At 47.2% G+C, this 18,917-nt stretch overlaps 1 protein-coding gene across 9 annotated transcripts in view; it reads left to right on the top strand.

Moving 5' to 3' along the window:
- The window catches only part of SLC44A3 (solute carrier family 44 member 3), a 103,220-nt gene that overhangs the window by 60,418 nt on the left and 23,885 nt on the right, over positions 1-18,917 (top strand). For 7 of the 9 annotated variants that reach the window (XM_083743379.1, XM_083743384.1, XM_083743381.1 and 4 more), the window contains 6 exons: positions 2,850-2,957; positions 3,530-3,672; positions 11,420-11,556; positions 16,114-16,207; positions 16,728-16,897; positions 18,271-18,360. In XM_083743379.1, coding sequence (XP_083599505.1) covers positions 2,850-2,957; positions 3,530-3,672; positions 11,420-11,556; positions 16,114-16,207; positions 16,728-16,897; positions 18,271-18,360 — 742 coding nt within the window. Of the gene's footprint in view, positions 1-301; positions 1,066-2,849; positions 2,958-3,529; positions 3,673-11,419; positions 11,557-16,113; positions 16,208-16,727; positions 16,898-18,270; positions 18,361-18,917 lie in introns of those variants that run through there. The other 2 variants (XM_083743377.1, XM_083743382.1) reach the window with 2 other exon arrangements.

Below are 18,917 nucleotides of genomic sequence, written 5' to 3'. Positions count from 1 at the left end.
TAGAAGGCAACGGAGCCTTCTGAGAGTTGTTGGGGACGGGAGCCAAAAGGGGTGTGTGAATCTGAGCAAAGCACTATGAAGCGTGTGGGCAAATGGGAAAATAAAAAAGTGCTACGGAGAGTCGGAGGCTGCGCCCTGGCGGTTCTTGTAAAAAGAAAACATTTTCTGAAGATGCAAGGTGGCAGCTTCGTTTCGTGTTCCCATGAAGAAACGGACTCCAAAATGTATTCTAAAGTGAAGTCTTATGCTCCCTGGCTCTTCACAGCAGTGCATCATTTGCCCTTTCCCTCTTTTAGCGCCTTGATTTTATAATCCTAGAAACTTGGGTGGTCATCCGTGCGCCCGCGCGGGCGGTTTCACGTTGCCTTTTAAGTCCACCTGGAGCTCCTCAAGAGAGTTGGCTGCAGGGTTAGGGGACGGCGAAGGAGCGCCAGCTGCCTTGGGCACGGCCAAATAAAAAAAAGAAAAAGAGGGTCGGGGAGTTAAAACAAGGCGGCGCTTGCCCTCAGGGCGCCGGGCTGCGGGAGGGCGGGTGGTGAGGCGACGGCGGGGAAGGTAAGAAGGTGGGTGGCTGACTCGTCGTCGCTAAGAGCGAGCAATCCGCGCCCTGCTTCGTCGCGGCCCTGCCTTCGCGAGCCTGGCTTCCCGGGGCTGGCAGAGCAGGACGGAGGAGCCGCCCAGCGCGGCTGCTGCCCTAGAGGGGAAAAGGCGGAGGCGGGAAGGAGAGCAGCATGGCGTGCTACAGCGGGGAATACGTGGTAAGGGGGCCACCACTCGCAGCCGGCAGGGCGCTCAGCCTGAGGGGAGTCGGGGGGCGGGAAGGCGGCGGCGGTGCTGAACAACCTCAGTGGCGGGAAGTCTCCTGAGGGGAGAAAAAGGCGGTTTCGGCTGCCGCTGCTCCTCCTCTTGGCTGTTTCCACAGGCGACCTCCGCCTGCTCCGAAAGGCCCCCGACGAGGCGGTCGAGATACCCCGCCAAAACTTTCCACTTGAAATTCACTTTTCTTCCTCATGACTCCCATGGCGGCGCGTTTCTCATGGGCTCTGCCGCCTCCTAGGCCGACAGGTGCATTGCTTTTATCTCTCCCGGAGTGAAGAGGCCTCCTTCCACGCTTATCTTTTTGTCACCACAAACGGCACATATTAAGGGGCCGCCACAGGAAATAAAGCGCGAGGGGGTAAAGGTTCAGAGCATTTCTGATCTGGGCAAACTTCTGTGACGGTTCTCCCTCAAGAACGGTTCCACAATACAGTAGTGTTCCTGTCTGGAATCTGGCAGTGCAAAAAAATGGCAAATCTGCCCTGAAAGCATTCTCTAATGAAAGGAAGTAAATCAAAATAAATAAATGTCACGTAGCTGCTGGCTGTATTTTTTTTATACTGTGCCAGCAAAATCAGCCCTAGTTTTATCTGTCCCAGTGCAAGCTATCTTTGGAGTGTTTTGTTTTGTTTTTTTGTTCGGCATCATATATTCGGGAAACATGGGGGAAGATAGATGCCGCCTGCAAATGATGTTGATGCAGGTAGCGAAGTTTTCATGACATGTAATCAGATCATAGTGTAAACACACCCATCTGAGAAATACTACACACCTCTGTGCAGTCATGGGTTTTCATACTAAAGTGAATGTAAATGTGTTTGTATTTGCCTAGAATGGAAAAATAAAGTTCATTAAACTGTACTGTGAGATAAAGTTTCAGAGAAACATAATATCCATACAGTAGTTTACATTGTTGAGTATTGCCCAGTGAACAGGAGCTCAGAACCAGAGTGTGGAAATAGATGTTGTGCCAACACAAGTTCAGTTTCTCATTTAGGTATGTCTATACAGTAAACACATGACCGGAAGCTGTACGCCGGCTCCCTTGGCTAATAAAGTGAGATGAGCGCTTCAACCCCAGAGTTGGCCACGACTGCACCTAATGGTCAGGGGTCCCTTTACCTTTACCTTTATACAGTATACAAGAGTGAGAAAACTAAAAGAGAAAATTTGTGCTGCCATTACTCCTGTCAGGCCTTGTGACCTGTAATATTTCCCCACATCTTCAGAGAGGTAGGATACTTCCATGGATTGAAGGCAGGCACTGGATGAATTGTGAGAAATGGATTTGTGAAGTGAATGGCCCTTATAGACACATCTTTTGTCTCTGGGTATTTATACCAGCTAACTACTACACCTATCAGAATTTTCCCAAGTATTTCATTACTTAGAGACAATGCATGCTTTTAATAGAGTGGTGATTGGCACATTATGCAGAGACTAAATTAAAGTCAGTGGCAGAGATTACCACACAAGAAGACATGTTGGCTACATAAACTTCTCTGTGCTCTGCCTCCGCAGTTGGTGGAATTCCAGTTGCTAGAAACTACAGGATGGGAGAGTACTCTTGTGTTTGAATCCAGATTGCCGGTTTCCCATGGGCATTTGGCTGGCCACTGTGAGAACAGGATGCTGGACTAGTTGGGCCTTTGGACTGATCCAGCAGGCTCTTCTTATGTTCTCTAATTTTTAATGCAGCATAATCACATCTAAATATGCATTGTGTGGTTTCACTAAATGCGCGGAAGGTGGAGAGCTTAAAAGCTCTTTTTGTGCAGGGCTTTTCCAGCATGGAATGCTCTCACAAGATCTCACTTAAAAGCTCTCTGCCTTACTTGGGCAATGCCAGCTTGGCATATGGCTCCAAAAAGGTAAGAACACTCACACAGGGGCCATTTTCCAAAGGGGTGGGTCAGATATATACATTTTTGCATATATGTGCCATCCCCGGAACATGACCCCCATGCAAGACACAGTCATACTGTATATCCATTATATTATTGCATCATTATATATATTTAAAATTCCAGGTTTCTGAAGATGGGTTACCTGAACCAAGAAAGTGGAGACCGTTGATGTATAGGAAATGCACAGACCCCATTTGGTTGATGATATTCTTTCTCTTTTGGTCAGGTTTGGTAAGTACCATAGTATTCCTGACGAAATGGGTGGTATCCAATGAAACAGTTCTGCTAACACAACTTTTGGCTACACAATGGAACTTACCCTCCCTCTCCCTCAGTAACTTGAATATGCAAGCAAAGGCACAACAAAGATGGGTTAGCTGCATATTCCGGCATTGCAGGGTGTTGGACTAGATGATCCTTAGGGCCCCTTCCAACTACAATTCTATGATTCTGATTCTATGAAAGAAAAAGACCTATCCAAACAACTTGTTTTTCTGTTGTGAGGAGGCAGGGAGAGGGTTGTTGACAGACAATGGGAAACCAATCAGGTAGTATCCTGGGCTTTTCAGTTTTTACACATATGCATAGATATTAAGTGTTGAGCTCATGGGAATAAGTGCTAAGATGTGTCCCAGGGAACCACTGTTATTATTTATGCAAAGCTCAGGCTGAGTTCTGTGTGAGCTAACCTCCTTGCTGTTGTGGAAAGAAGGAGTTCTTGGCAGATAACAGCAACTTATGGAGAAAAGAGGCCTGCTTTGGATTCCATAACAGTGTGACAGATTTCATATGTATTCTCATAGATGTTTATAACTGGCTACGCTATAACAGCTGGAGCTGCAGAAAGACTTGTGTTTGGATACGACAGCTATGGAAACATATGTGGTCGGAAGAACACTCCTGTGGTTGGTGCACCATTGTCGGGACAAGATATGACGGATAAAAAGTGAGCATGTTCTTATTTCAAAAGGCTGCAGCGTTATCAAAAGCTATAGCAAATAAAATCAGGCCTCTGGCTGATTAACATTCTATTTCCTTTTAAATGTGTTTGTTTTCATTCTTGTTTTTTGTTATGTATTTTGTGTTCTTGTTTCGTATTTTTATGTTGGGATCTTATACCTTGGATTAAGGGCAGTATAAAAACTGAATAAATAGTAGTAATAATAATGATAATAGTAAAATGTAATCAGTCAGGAATACAGTACATAAACGATGCCTAAAGTAATAATTGTAAATGCCAATATATTGACTTCAATAAGGTTGAGATGTCCTATATATTTTAGCTGTTTACAAATTTATTAATTATTTACATCCTGCTTTTCGCCATGTAGGTCTCAGAGTGGCTTACAACAATAAAAGATGCAATACTGGTATATGACATTTAAAATAAAAATGAAACCTCAGAAATGTAGAACCTCAATAATTTTAAAATCTCAAATTATATTTTAAAAAAAGGATTCCTCGCTCCCAAATCACTGAAATCCCCTAGGACAAATATTGGGAACCTGAAGCCTAGAGACTGAACGTGGCCTTCCTGGTACTTGTGTCTTGGCCTTTGGCCTCTCTAAGTAAGACATGCCCTTATTCAAGCCACATCCACCCTCAGCAGGACACAACTCTCATCCACACTGCTCCAAAGTTACCAGAGTGCTTTTGTCTTGTTGAAATATGTCATTGAACTATGATAACACCTATTGCTTGCCTGGATGGAGGGATGTTTGTGGCTTTTGTGTGGCTGTGCCCACAGTTGCCTCTGGCCATACCCATCGCTCTCAGATGAGAGAGAACATGTTCCTTGGGTGTTAAAAGGCTGTTCTAGGGTGTAAATATTACTCCCTACTGGATCAGCAGTAGACTTGACCTTATATTTTTACTGCAATAAAACTGTATTGTGTTCAGGGAAAAAATATTTATTTATATTTCGTAAAATTTATATGCTGTTTGATTGTTTTAAAACCCCCTCAAATAGTTCACAAAAAAACATGACTTTTATGTGCTTGTAAATTTAAAAATTGTTTTGTATAGGTGTCAGGACTGCCGCTAGGTCCCAGCTCACAGAGGACCAACGCCCAGTGGATATTATATACAAAAGTCTTTATTGAAGTTTAGTTTCCATTTCCAAGCTCTGGGCGCGCAGGCCCATGTCTTAACGCTAGACCGGCTAAGTCCCCTCTGACTCACTGCTCCACCCACACCAGTTTAAGATTCTAGCCCGGCTCCACCTCTTGCGCTGCTCTTTCCTGCGTTGGGTCCTTCTGCCCTCTGGGGTTCCCTCCTTCCTGGACTCCTCTGACGCGGAGCCTCCTGAGTCTTGCCCCTCCCTCCGGCGGGCTTTAGGACCTGGCTCCCTTCCCGGGCTCCCCGCTGTGCCGCGCTCCTGTACATTTGAACTTGGCGCGCGCGCCCAGCCGGTGACTTTCCTTCTGACCGTTTCCCCGCTTCCTGATGTGGGTGTTGCCAAACCTGACTCCTCTCCTCCCTCTGGTGGTGAGGACACTGGTCCCGACTCCTGGGACTCCCCCTCCCCACTGCGCTCTGGTGGAGACGCTGGCCCTGATCTCCAGCTGCTGTTCAGGGACTCCCCGCTGGCCCCTCCCTCTTGAGGTTTCTCCCTTGGAATCTCCCTTGCTCTGGCCACCGGCGCTCCCTTCTGTGAGTCCTCCGATTCGCTAGAGAGGCTTGTGGAATAAGGCCTCGCTAGAGAGGCCACTGTCACTGCCTGCGCCCCCCTCGTACTCCTCCTCCTCACTCTCCATTTGCTCCCCCTCCTGTGTCTCTCCTTCTGAACCCCTGACATCCATCCCCCCCTCGAAGCCCCCCCTTCCCCCCTCCCCCTCTTCCGGTGCGGGTTCCGGGTGCTCCATTGTTGTAGGGGTGAGTCCAGGATACAGCTCGTCCCCTGAGGCTTGCAACCATCGAGATAAGTCCGGGAAGTCCCCCATGGGCTCGTCGACGACGACCTCCTCCGCTTCCATCTCCTGCGCGGTGTGCTCGAAATCTGAGCTCGACCCCAAATCACCCAAGAGCCCTCCTCCCCCTGTTGCTTGATGGGGGTCCACCTCCCAGGGCCCCTTCGGCATGTCTCTGCGCCAGCCCACTTCGGGTTGGTCCTCCCACCAATAAGATCCCCCCGTGCCAAAACCTGAAAGCGATCCCTCCGGGGAGCTGCCTCCCGGAGCCGAGTCCTCAGCTGACGAGAAACCCCGGAAAGTGCTGGCCGAGAGTGTGGGTGTGAACAAACAATCCTCGAAAAAGCCCGCCGGCATAGGCTTGTGCGGGAAAAGTGTGTGGAATTCTTCCTTGAGCAACTGCTCTTCCACTGCGTAATCCGGCACCCACCTGTTGGCGCTGGCCGGGGTGTCCTCTGTGGCGAGAAGATATTCAATCCCGTCCTCCCCCCACCTTGAGTCTAAAATCTCAGTGGCTTCATTAAGTGGCTCCCCTTTCGGCGACTCCCCTTTTTTGGGCGCTTCCCTGAGCGGGTCTGGCGCCTTCCCCGGTGCTTGAAACCTGTGGGGCTCTCTGTAGGGCGTGAGCACTGATCTATGAAAGACCGGGTGCATTCTGGAACCCTCCGGGAGTGTCAACCGGAAGGCCACTGGGTTGATCTGCGCCTCTACTTGGTAAGGCCCTAGCTGCTTGTGCCCTAGTTTCTTCTTGGCTAACGATCTGGCTGGAACTGCTTGTGCTGCCAACCAGACCCAGTCTCCCACCTGAATGTCCTCCCCAACCCTCCTGTGTCGATCTGCCTGCACTTTGTAAGCCTGTTTTGCCAACTCTAACTGCCTCCTGAGCTGCTCGTGGATCTCCTGCAACTCCGCTGCCACGTCCTCTGCTCCCTGTGGCTCCCCCTCCCGCACTGTGTCCAGACCCGGGAAGGTTCTGGGATGCCTCCCGTAGTTGGCGAAAAATGGTGTCACCCCCGTGGACCCGTGCTTCGTGTTGTTGTAGGCAAACTCGGCCAACGGTAGATAGTCCACCCAGGTCGATGGCTGCTGGTTCGCGTAGCATCTCAGGTACTGCTGCATGATGGCGTTGACCCTTTCCGCCTGCCCGTTAGTTTGCGGGTGTCTCGCCGACGCCAGGCTGACCTTGACGTTCAGGAATCCCATCAGCTTTTGCCAGAAGTTGGAGATGAACTGGCGCCCCCGGTCGGACAAAATAGACCGTGGTAGGCCGTGCACCTTGAACACGTGGTCTATGAACATCTTAGCGGTCTGCTCGGCCGTGGCCACCTTCGCGCACGGAATGAAGTGGGCCATCTTGGTGAACAGGTCCACTACCACGAGCACTGCCGTCTTGCCCCTTGAGCTGGGTAGATCTGTGACAAAGTCCAGGGCCACCCTCTCCCACGGTACGAACGGTGTCTGTAGCGGTTCCAACAGGCCCGCCGGCGGCTGGTGCACAGGCTTAGCCCTTTGGCAGGTGTCGCACCTATTGACATAGTCCGCGACATCCCCCCGCATCTTAGGCCACCAAAAGTCTCTGGCTACTAAGTCCACCGTCTTCTCCTTGCCGAAGTGCCCCGCGCTGGGCGCGTCGTGCAGCTGTTGCAGGACCTTCGCGCGGAGGCTGTCTCCTGGTACGTAGAGGACTCCCTTGCGTAGGAGCAGACCGTCGCGCACTTGGAATTCGTCGCCCCTCGCCTTGCCACTGCACACCTCCTCCATCTTGGCTCGGGCGAACGAGTCCGTTTGCAGCGCGCGGCGCACCGCGTCCAGGTCCACCGTGGCTGACGCGCATGCCCACGCCTGTGGTGTGAAAATGTGCTTGGCCGCCGCCGGTGCCTCTGCCTCCAGATACTGCGGTTTTCTGGACAGCGCGTCCGCCAAGACGTTGCTGTTTCCTGGGATGTACTCAATTCTGAAGTCGAAATCTGCAAAGAACTCCGCCCAGCGGATGTGTCGCTGGTTCAGGAACCTCGCCGTGCGCCAGTACTCCAAGTTCTTATGGTCTGTGCGGACCTGCACCGTGTGCTTGGCTCCGACGAGGAAGTGCCGCCACGCCTTGAAGGCTGCATGTATGGCCAGCAACTCCCTGTCCCAAATGGTGTAGTTCTGCTCCGCTTTGCTGAGTTTTCTGGAGTAGAAAGCGCACGGCCTCCAGTCCCCCTGGTGGTCTTGCTGCAACAGAACGGCTCCCACGGCCCTGTCTGAGGCGTCCGTCTCCACTCTCATGGGCCTGCTGGGATTTACGTGCAGTAGGTTCTCCTCGGAAGCGAAGAGCTGCTTGAGCTTCTGAAAGGACTGCTCTGCCTGCTCCGTCCAGATGAACCTCTTCTTCTTGGAACTGAGGGTGTCGGTGATGGCCGCTGTCTGCATGGCGAAACCCTTGATGAACTTGCGATAAAAGTTGGCAAAACCGACAAACCTCTGTACTTCCTTCCTATTGCGTGGGCTCTTCCAGTCCAGTACTGCACGTACCTTGGCACCGTCCATAGCCAGTCCCTTGTCGGACAGTTTGTAGCCCAAGAAATCCACCTCCGTCTTGTCGAACTGGCACTTCTCCAGCTTGGCGTACAGCCTGTGCTCCCGCAGCCTCTGCAGAACTTCCCTAACATCTCTCTCGTGAGCCTCCGGCGATTCCGAGAAGATTAGGATGTCATCCAGGAAGCAGACGCACTTCTTGTAGAGGAGACCCGCCAAGACATGATGCATGAAGGCTTGAAAGCAGTGGGAACCATTTTTTAATCCAAAAGGCATAACTCTGTATTCATAAGTGCCCAGCGGCGTAAACATGGTTGTTTTCCACTCGTCGCCTTCCCGTACGCGAATGAGATTGTACGCTCCGCGCAGATCCAACTTGGTAAAGATGCGACCCTTCCTCACCGTCGCCAGCAGGTCATCGATCTTGGGCATAGGGAAGGCTGAGGGCTTGGTCTTGAGGTTCAAGAAGCGGAAATCAACGACCAGCCTCTTCTGGGGCGTATCCCTCTTCTTTACAAAGAACACGGGACTGCCTCCTGCCGCCTTGGACTCCCGGATGAATCCCCGCTTCAGGTTGTGATCTATGAACTCCCTGAGCTCTTGCAATTCATCCTCAGACATGGAGTACAGTTTCCCCGTCGGGAGCGTCGCCCCGGGCAGGAGGTCGATCTTGCAGTCGTAGGGTCTGTGGGGAGGCAGCTTATCCGCCTCTTTCTCGCAGAAGACCTCCAAAAACTCCTTGTATTTGTTAGGCACCGCTTGCAACATGCCCAAGTTCAGCTGTGGTCCATCCTCGTGCCCCTCATCTTCCAAGTCCGCCAGGATGCAGTGTTCTGCGCAGTAAGAGGAGCCGAAGGTCAGTTACCAAGCTAATGCCGGGCTGTGCCTATCCAGCCAACTCATTCCCAACACTATGGGCGTGTCTGACAGGCGGGTGACGTTGAAGCTGATGACGTCACGGTGGTTTCCAATGCGCATCACCATTGGCGGCGTCTGCTGTAGCACTTGCCCTCCCAGTAGCTCCCTGCCGTCCACTGTGACGACTTTCAGAGGTACCGCCGCTGGCAGAAGGGCTATGCCATGTTGCTGTATGAACTGCATGTCTATAAAATCTGCATTGCTCCCCGAGTCGATGGTGATGGGAATTTCCACAAGTAGCCCATTGGGGAGCTGAAGGGATGCGGTGAGCTGCACTACTGGTTTGGGTGGGAGGGGGTCGGTGGGCTGTAAGATCCCTGGGGATTGCTTCACTGACTTGTCTGGCTGGTCCCCAGAGACGCCATCTCCAGCCAGACAGTGGAGTTTTCCTGCTGCGACTCCCTCTGCTGAATTGCGTCTGTTACTGTCGCTGCGGCTGCAGTATGCTTGTGAAACCGCTGGGGACACTCTTTTGCCATATGCTGAGCATTGTCGCAGATGTAGCACTTCCTGGTTCCTCTAGGAGGCTTCATCTTGACTGCTCCCGGAGTTAGGGCTCCGACTGTGGAGTGAGCCTTAGCACCACCTATCTCCATCGGCTCCTCTCCCCCTCCCAGCGGAGGCATGGATCGAGCGCGCGCCGCCTCCTTGGGGAAGGGAGGCAGTCCTCTCGCTGGCGTGCGTCCCAAATGCCCTTCCTCCTTGCCCCAAGGGCGTCCTTCCAACCGAACCCCAATGGAGAGTGCCCGTTCCACCACGTCCTTGGTGGTTTGGGGTCTTCCCCCCCTTGCGATCTCGTCTTTCACAGCTCCGCTCAACCCCTCCCAGAACAGGTCTCTGACGGCAGGCGATTCTTTCTCCCAGGCTAGTACATTCACCAATCCGAAAAAACGTGAATGATATTGCCTCACAGTGGCTTTACCTTGTCTTAGTCCGTGAATCTCCCTCCTAGCGATATCCACATCAATCTCAGATAAAAAACACGCATCCATCACTTTAATGAAGGCAGCCGCATTTTGGAGGGCTGGATCCTTGTCTCTCCATAGATTGCGCAGCCACGATTTTGCCTCCCCCCGTAAATGCGAAATAATAAATCCCACTCTCTCTTCCTCATTTTTAAAGTCTTTGTCAAGCAGCTGCAATGCATAAATTACATCTGCTCTGAAGTTAGGATACTCCTGCAGGTCCCCATTGAAGTGAGATACCAGGCTCCCTCCTCTGTTTCCCAGCCCAATCCCTTCTGGTCTGGTGGCCGGTAGCCTCTGTGTACTTAGCACTTCTAACCTGGTTCGCAGATCCTGGCAGGCAGCAGCTGCTTCCTGTTCTTTCTTTCTGGAAGCCGCAATTTCTGCAGTCAACTGCGTCACTGCGTTTTGCAAACTCGCTATCCTCTCTTCGGTAGTCATTTCCCTGTTTTTCGTGAGCTCGCGAAGCACCAATCTTCACCCCTCGCTGCTTTCCCGCACTCCACGAGGTTGCAAAATTGGTGAAAAAAGGAGAGGGGACTTACTGTCAGGACTGCCGCTAGGTCCCAGCTCACAGAGGACCAACGCCCAGTGGATATTATATACAAAAGTCTTTATTGAAGTTTAGTTTCCATTTCCAAGCTCTGGGCGCGCAGGCCCACGTCTTAACGCTAGACCGGCTAAGTCCCCTCTGACTCACTGCTCCACCCACACCAGTTTAAGATTCTAGCCCGGCTCCACCTCTTGCGCTGCTCTTTCCTGCGTTGGGTCCTTCTGCCCTCTGGGGTTCCCTCCTTCCTGGACTCCTCTGACGCGGAGCCTCCTGAGTCTTGCCCCTCCCTCCGGCGGGCTTTAGGACCTGGCTCCCTTCCCGGGCTCCCCGCTGTGCCGCACTCCTGTACATTTGAACTTGGCGCGCGCGCCCAGCCGGTGACTTTCCTTCTGACCGTTTCCCCGCTTCCTGATGTGGGTGTTGCCAAACCTGACTCCTCTCCTCCCTCTGGTGGTGAGGACACTGGTCCCGACTCCTGGGACTCCCCCTCCCCACTGCGCTCTGGTGGAGACGCTGGCCCTGATCTCCAGCTGCTGTTCAGGGACTCCCCGCTGGCCCCTCCCTCTTGAGGTTTCTCCCTTGGAATCTCCCTTGCTCTGGCCACCGGCGCTCCCTTCTGTGAGTCCTCCGATTCGCTAGAGAGGCTTGTGGAATAACTCTGGCCACTGTCACTGCCTGCGCCCCCCTCGTACTCCTCCTCCTCACTCTCCATTTGCTCCCCCTCCTGTGTCTCTCCTTCTGAACCCCTGACAATAGGAAAAACAGGTTGTTGGAGAGGCAAGGTGAAAATTTAGTTGTTTGTTAATGCGAAGTTTTCTTGTTCTCTCCTAGATTTGTTTTCTTTTTGAATTCATGTGATTTGGAAATAAAAAATCTCAAAATTAATTCAACTGCATTGTGTGTATCGAGTTGTCCGCAGGAGCAGCTTTCTTCCTTGGAAGAAATTCAATTTTTTGCAAAGAATAACGGTATGTGGTAAAGTTCTTTATAGTCTTTCTTTCTTTTGTAATAACCTAATCAGTTAAAAAATTAAAATTGACTTGACTTGACATGACATACATATGAAAGGGACAATATTAAATAAACATGTGGTTGAAATGCATGTTTGCCATCAGCTTGATTATAGTTGTGTAGTTATGTTTTAAAGTTGCAATCATATACATGCTTACATAGGAGAAAGTCCTATTTAACTGAATGGGGTTTATTTTAAAGTAGATATGTGTAGAATTGCACTGTTAATTTGTTCAATCACTTAAACTAGTGCACACTTATTTTTTGCTCCCCTTTCCCAATGTATATACCACTGGAAAAAAGAGCATTCCACTTCTATATAAATGCTAAAAACAATAATACACTACAGATTCAAAAAGGCAAACACACATTTAAAATAACATAAAAAGTACAATGGCCAAGCTCCAAGAAGCTACTTTAGACGCACCAAAGGCTTAAGGTTGTCAAATGGAATTTTCTTACTCATTTCCCTGGAACGACAACCCCCTATATGCAATTGCACTGTCTGCTTTCAAAACTCCTCTCAGTTTCAAAAGCAATTTGGAGAAGAAACATGTGCAAAGGTCTGTTTGGCATGCAGAACTACATGCTTAGGTTTTGGGGGTCTTTTTTGTATTTTGTCACACCATCATCATCATTATTATTATTATTATTACCTACCCTTTACCATAAGGTCTCAAGACTAGTCACAGCAATTAAAAAAGGTGCATTAAAAACATTTAAAAACAAATTACAGTGACAAGAATAGGGTAGGTCTTAAAAATATATATATCAACTGCCAAAGGCCAAGGGAAAGAGGTGAATCTTTAGCATTTGATGAAAACAATGCAATAAAGATGTTGGACACACCTCTTTGGGGAGGAAATTCCACAGTGTAGAGCTGCCACAGAGAATGCTCTCTCCCAGGCCACCCCCTCATCACACTTATGAGGGTGGTGGAACTATCAGGAAGGCCCCTGAACCTGGCTGAAGGGTTGTTTTTTTAATTGCATCGTTATTCTGTTAACTAGAAATACCAGGAATTTGAATGGGGAACCTTCTGCATGCAAAGCATTTGCTCCAGCACTGAACTATAGTCTGCCCTTTATCTCTAATGCACCCCTCTCCAAATGTCCTTTGGTTGTGCTGTGGTTATTTCTCCTTTGTCCTCTTTAAAGGGCAGCAATTGGCTGTTTGTTTGTACTACTTTATCCCATTTATATGACTTGTATCTTTGTGCCTATGATATTCCCCAGCCCCGACAGTATTTCACTGAATAAATGTTGAATAATAGCAGTTGTTGTAATAGTAATAGCACCAACAGCAGTGGAAACCTTCAGTTTTTAGATAATATTCCTCCCATGTTTTGTATGTACCTTAAGAACTATATAATGACATTTATTTACAGACTTATATAAACAGTTTAAAAATACTCCCAGGGCTGCTAACAAAAAAATAGTTAACCAGATACAAAATACAATACAGTGGTACCTTGGGTTACAGACACTTCAGGTTACAGACTCCGCTAACTCAGAAATAGTACCTCGGGTTAAGAACTTTGCTTCAGAATGAGAACAGAAATCACATGGTGGTGGTGTGGTGGCAGCGGGAGGTCCCATTAGCTAAAGTGGTACCTCAGGTTAAGAACAGTTTCAGAACGAATTAAGTTCTTAACCACTGTACATAAACATTAAACAGAAAAACAGTCAAAGCAGCAGAAGCGTTAAAGTAAAAGGTAAAGGTACCCCTGCCCGTACGGGCCAGTCTTGACAGACTCTGGGGTTGTGCGCCCATCTCACTCAAGAGGCCAGGGGCCAGCGCTGTCCGGAGACACTTCCGGGTCACGTGGCCAGCGTGACATCGCTGCTCTGGCGAGCCAGAGCCGCACACGGAAACGCCGTTTACCTTCCCGCTGGTAAGCGGTCCCTATTTATCTACTTGCACCCGGAGGTGCTTTCGAACTGCTAGGTTGGCAGGCGCTGGGACCGAGCAGCGGGAGCGCACCCCGCCGCAGGGATTCGAACCGCCGACCTTTCGATCGGCAAGTCCTAGGCGCTGAGCTAAAACTACTGAGATAATATGCTTGAAAGCCTGGGCAAGTACAAAGGACTTCACCTCGTGCTGAAAGTACATCAAGTTTCTTGTCAGGTGATGGGCAGAATGCACCACCTCTATGAGGAAAGCTCTTCACTTTGAGGGTGCCACAACTGAAAAGGCCCCCTCTTTAGCCATTGCACCCCTAACTTTGAAAGGTAGAGGGATTTGAAGGAGAGACTTTGAAGATGCTACTATCTTTTAGGGAGGTCATTGTGTGATTGGAGTAGGTGGTTCTTTAAACACCTGAGTCCCAGGCTACTTAGGAATTTAAAGATAAGCACCAGCACTTTGAATTTTGCCCAGAAATTGACCAACATCCAGTGTAGTTGGCTAAATTGAGATCAGTATGCCTGATTAGTTTATATTAAAGCAAATACAAAGAAAGAAGGGGTACAAAACCATTTTCAATATTTTCCCTTCCGCATTTTTTCTACTCCCCTACATTGGTTCAAATTGTCAGGAAGCCTGATTTTAGTATTTTGACAATTCTGAATACTGATAAGATAGAATCCAGGCATTCTTTGTATGACAGTTTTGTTATAATGCAGCATTTTTGCCAGCAAAGGGATTGAAGATAATTCAATTTTTCCCCTTTTTTGTGTTTTGTTTTTGGGGTTTTTTTATGAAGTTAAACAACTAGTGTTTTTGGTCTCATTCTAATAATTTTAGTTTAGTTCTTAAAAAAACCCAGTGTCTTAGTAAGCTAAAATAATGTTAGCACTCACATTTTTGTGATGAACATATTGCATTAGTAGCAATTTACAGCAGTTCCAATTTTAAAATGTTCCAATTTACCTAAGAAATGCTGCAACATTCCCTGCTGAGGCTCATATCCCATGTACAGATAGTAGTGATAATGGTGCGATCATATATAGGACATTAATGATTTTTAAAACCTGGCTGCAAAGCATTTCCCATATTTAAATTCTCATGTTTACATTGTCTGTAAGGACAATGTAAACATGAGAATGTTCGCTCACTGGAAGGACAGATCATGAAGCTGAGGCTCCAATACTTTGGCCATCTCATGAGAAGAGAAGACTCCCTGGAAAATGTGGGGAAAGATGGAGGGAACAAGGAGAAGGGACGACAGAGGACGAGATGGTTGGACAGTGTTCTCGAAGCTACAAACATGAGTCTGACCAAACTGCGGGAGGCAGTGGAAGACTGGAGTGCCTGGCGTGCTCTGGTCCATGGGATCACAAAGAGTCGGAAACAACTAAATGACTAAACAACAACAACACATTGTCTGTGCCTATCAGTACTTTGACAGATTTTAAGCTCAGAACAAATTATGCTACAGTATTGTAGCACAATGGAATTACCTTCTCTCCTCTGCTCCAGAGGGTTGGGGAAACTCCCAGAATAGATTTAGGGGTGCATGGAGGGAGGAGTGGGGTAAATGTTTCATTGTGCAAGGAGAAATCATTGCACTGATGGAATGTTCACCTAAGCTCTGTGTTGAATACATTCCAGCATGATTCTCAAAGTACCTTAGTATGGATCTTAAAGTTTTGAATAAGAAATTGAGGGGGGAAAGGTGCCTAACATATGGCTTCATAATGTCCTGATTACATTTGTGGATCTGAGTATATCCATCCTGCAAACTTTAAATGTGTGGTTGACTAGATACATGTTTTAGAATGTGATAGTAGAAGTAACTCTTAGAAATAAATCTATTATATTAACAGAATACATTTAGAATGATGAAATAATGAGATATAGATTGTCTGTTAGGTCCCACAAAACATTCCAGAAGTTACTTACATATAGCAAATATGTATTTTAACTGGTGTTTACCCCAAGAATCTCCTGATCAGACTGCCGCTGTGTGCTCTATCTGGGACTACTGTTGAAGATTGCTCAAAAGCTGCAGCTGATGCAAAACTCAGCTGCTAGATTGATTTTGGGTGTTAGCCACAAGAAGCATATAACACTAATTGCCTGTGAGATCCATCAGTTCACGGCTTGTTTCAAGGCTAAATTCAAAGGACTACAGCCCACCTTTAAAATCATTTAGAGTTTGGGTCCAAGATGCTCAACATAGCATCCCCTCCCATATTTATTTGATTGTGATTAGCAATCCAACACATTTAGGTTAGTGGAAAAAGTTTTTTTGGTAGTGGCCCTGCATTATACAACCAATTGCTTACTGAAATTTGTGAGATTCAGATCTTTGGCCTTTGTAAGTAGGCTTTAAAGACATATTTAATAAGACAAAATTTTGCTTTAGTGGTTGCTGTTTTCTTCTTCTACTAATTGTTTAATTTTTTTATTGTATCTTAGTTTCATTGTAAAGTTCTTGCTTTGTTATACTGTGTGTTGTAGTGGAAGGTGGGCTATAAATTTTCTAAATAAAGCTAAGTTGCATTCACATCCTTTCTAGTTTCTTTAAATGATAACCAGAATGTCTTTTTATGTGGGTTTGTTCTCTGTAGGTTCTTGTCTCTGTGTTTACAATTTGAATGTTACCAGTTGTACATATAGTTTCAAAACTGCTGAGCTTTGTCCTGCCTTACCAGTTCCGCCAAGGTAAGGAATAACATGAATAATATTTTGCCTAAATGCTAGTTTTTCATTCAAAACAATCAACTACTTGTTTATTAATTTCTGAGTTTCAAATCTTGGGGGGAAGATACTGCAGTTTGAATATTGTTTCTAATTTCTGCCTGCTTCTTTACTCAGTAATTCACTCAAAGTAAAGAGGTGCACTCAGAGACGGCATAGGACTCTAGCCCCAGTCACCTTAGTCTTTTGTGAGGAAGGGTTTTTCCTATTTTCTCCCCATATAGATAATTATATCTCATTAATCAATTTAATAAAGAAATATGAAATTTAGAAGATACTCCAGATCTAAACGTCCCCAAGTAGTCTTATCCACACATGCAGAAACCTCTATAATGCCAGAAGTTAAAAGACTTCTCTTTGGCAATACATTGCCACAGGGTATATTGTAGGTTCAATGAGTACATGGTTCCCCTTCCTCCCTAAATTTAACACTGTGTTTGAAATGCTAAGCCCAATGTCTTGTCTGTCTGTTTTAACCTTCTAGTGTGTCTTTCCCATTGTTTAATCGATGTGTTCCACGAAATGCTAAGTGCTATTCCCAGTTTGCTTCTGTACTGATAAATGTGGTTAATGAAGTGGATATTTTTCATCGGATTCTGGGCGGGATTATGGCAGGAAGAGATACAGTCATAGGATTGTGCTTCCTTGCACTAGGTAAGCTAATAGATTTATTATATATATATAATATCATTGCAGCATTTCATTTAAGAAGTGAACTGCATTTATTATAATTGTAGTTGAAGTTACTGAGTCTTATTTAGTATTTTGCACTATATTGCATGTACTTGTTGGTCAGGTAAGAGTTAATTGCGATAAGAGGTAAAATTTCTTGAAGACCTCTGTGGAAGAATATTCTCTAATATTGGGTTTAGTTATAGAATCCAGTGATGTCTGCCTGATTAAGCAACAGATCTCCACTTGTACACTAGGACTTCCCCTTCCTATCCTACACACTAGGCTCTTGCATGTCCACCAAATCTAATCTAGCTGTTCCCCAACCTTCTGGAGCAGATGTTGGGGATGTAGAAGGGTTGCAAAGTAGAGGAGAGGAAGGAGTTGTGCACTTTCACACCTAGAAATCCGCGTGAACAACATGGATGCTACCCTCTGTCTTGTGTGGAATTAATATGACTCAGTGGATTGCAAGAGGCATTTAAGTTTTTATTTTAAATGATTATTGCAATACAGAAAAGACATAAAGTTGCTCTCCTAAAGCAGTCCTTTCAGAATTTACTCTTTATTGCTTTTTCAGAATTTGGCAGTCAATAAATTCAATGTACATTATTAATCCTTCATACTTATAACCCTCTGGTACTATTGTGAGCGATTAATAAAGAAGATGTGGGAATTATATAGGACAGTATTTTGTTTAATATCTAAAAAGCATTAAGCAGACTGCCTCAGTATGAATGAGCAGCTTATGAAGAACAGAAGGCTGATTGTGGATTTCTAGCACGATCAACCAAGAATGAATGTTGCACATAGTAATGTGGCACTTATTTGGATGGGGCATTGAAGCAGCCAGAATGCCAATTCTGTATGGCATCAACAAACATAGAAAGCAGGGTTACAAGAGCTGTCAAAATTATTAAAATCAAAGGCTGCAATCATGCACACAGTAAGGCTGCTTAAATTCATATGGGTTTATTGATAGTTTGGCAGTGATATTGGCAGGAGCGCTGTGAAAATCTCTAGTCACATCTAAAATTCCCATGTAAACCATTTAGGCTGCAATCCTGTACAAACAACTCCCCGTTTGCACTTGGGTTGTGTTCTGGGTCATTCCGTGTGTAAGCCTGTTCCACTTCCCCTTCCTGCCCCACTCCAGGGCCCAAAACAGCATGCGTGCTGGCGGTCTTGCGTCAATTTGGACATGCGCAAAATGGTCACTGCCTGTACATACTTAACTGGATTAAGGCTGGTTAAACTCAGTGGGGCTTAATTCTGAGTACAAATGCATAGGATTGTGTTAGTAGTCAGCTTGATTAACAAGTCAACTATAGTAACTTTTTTTTCTCCACTTGCAGCATTCTCTATAATAATCATGTTAGCCTTCAGATTCATCAGCGTACTTGTGATCCATATTTTTCTTACACTACTTATCTTTGGATTATTATGTGAGTATTGATCCTTTGAGTATTTTCATATTTTTGTGTGCATCTATATCTATCTGCTAGGATTCAAATTACCATGTGCAGTTTCACATGCATGGGGAGGGCTCTTAATTTCCCTCCTTAAATGCCTCCTCTTCAAAAGTGCCCTCAAATTTCAGGGACCCTCTAGAACAGTGTTTCCCAATTGGTTGTCTGTGGTAAAGGTAAAGGACCCCTGACAGTTACCGTATTTTTCGCCCCATAGGACGCACCGGCCCATAGGACGCACCAAGTTTTTTTGGGGTGAAATAAAGAAGAAAATTTTTATTCCCCCCCCCAGGCGCTTGTGGGCCCGGCAGCGGGGAGAAGCGCTCTTCTCCCCGCCACCCACCTGCAGACCAGGTCCAGGGACAGCGGGAGAACGCGCTGCGCCTCCCAGCTGTCCCCGGAGCCTGCGGGGCAGGCAGCGGGGAGAAGTGCTCTTCTCCCCGCCGCCCGCCTGCAGACCAGGTCCGGGGACAGCGGGAAGACGCGCTGCGCCTCCCCGCTGTCCCCGGAGCTTGCGGGGCTGGCGGCAGGGA

This window comes from Podarcis gaigeae (assembly GCF_964106915.1).
Source record: "Podarcis gaigeae genome assembly, chromosome: 6".
Taxonomy (NCBI): domain Eukaryota; kingdom Metazoa; phylum Chordata; class Lepidosauria; order Squamata; family Lacertidae; genus Podarcis; species Podarcis gaigeae.
Note: the sequence above shows the minus strand (reverse complement) of the source record. Positions and strands in the feature narration are given on the sequence as shown.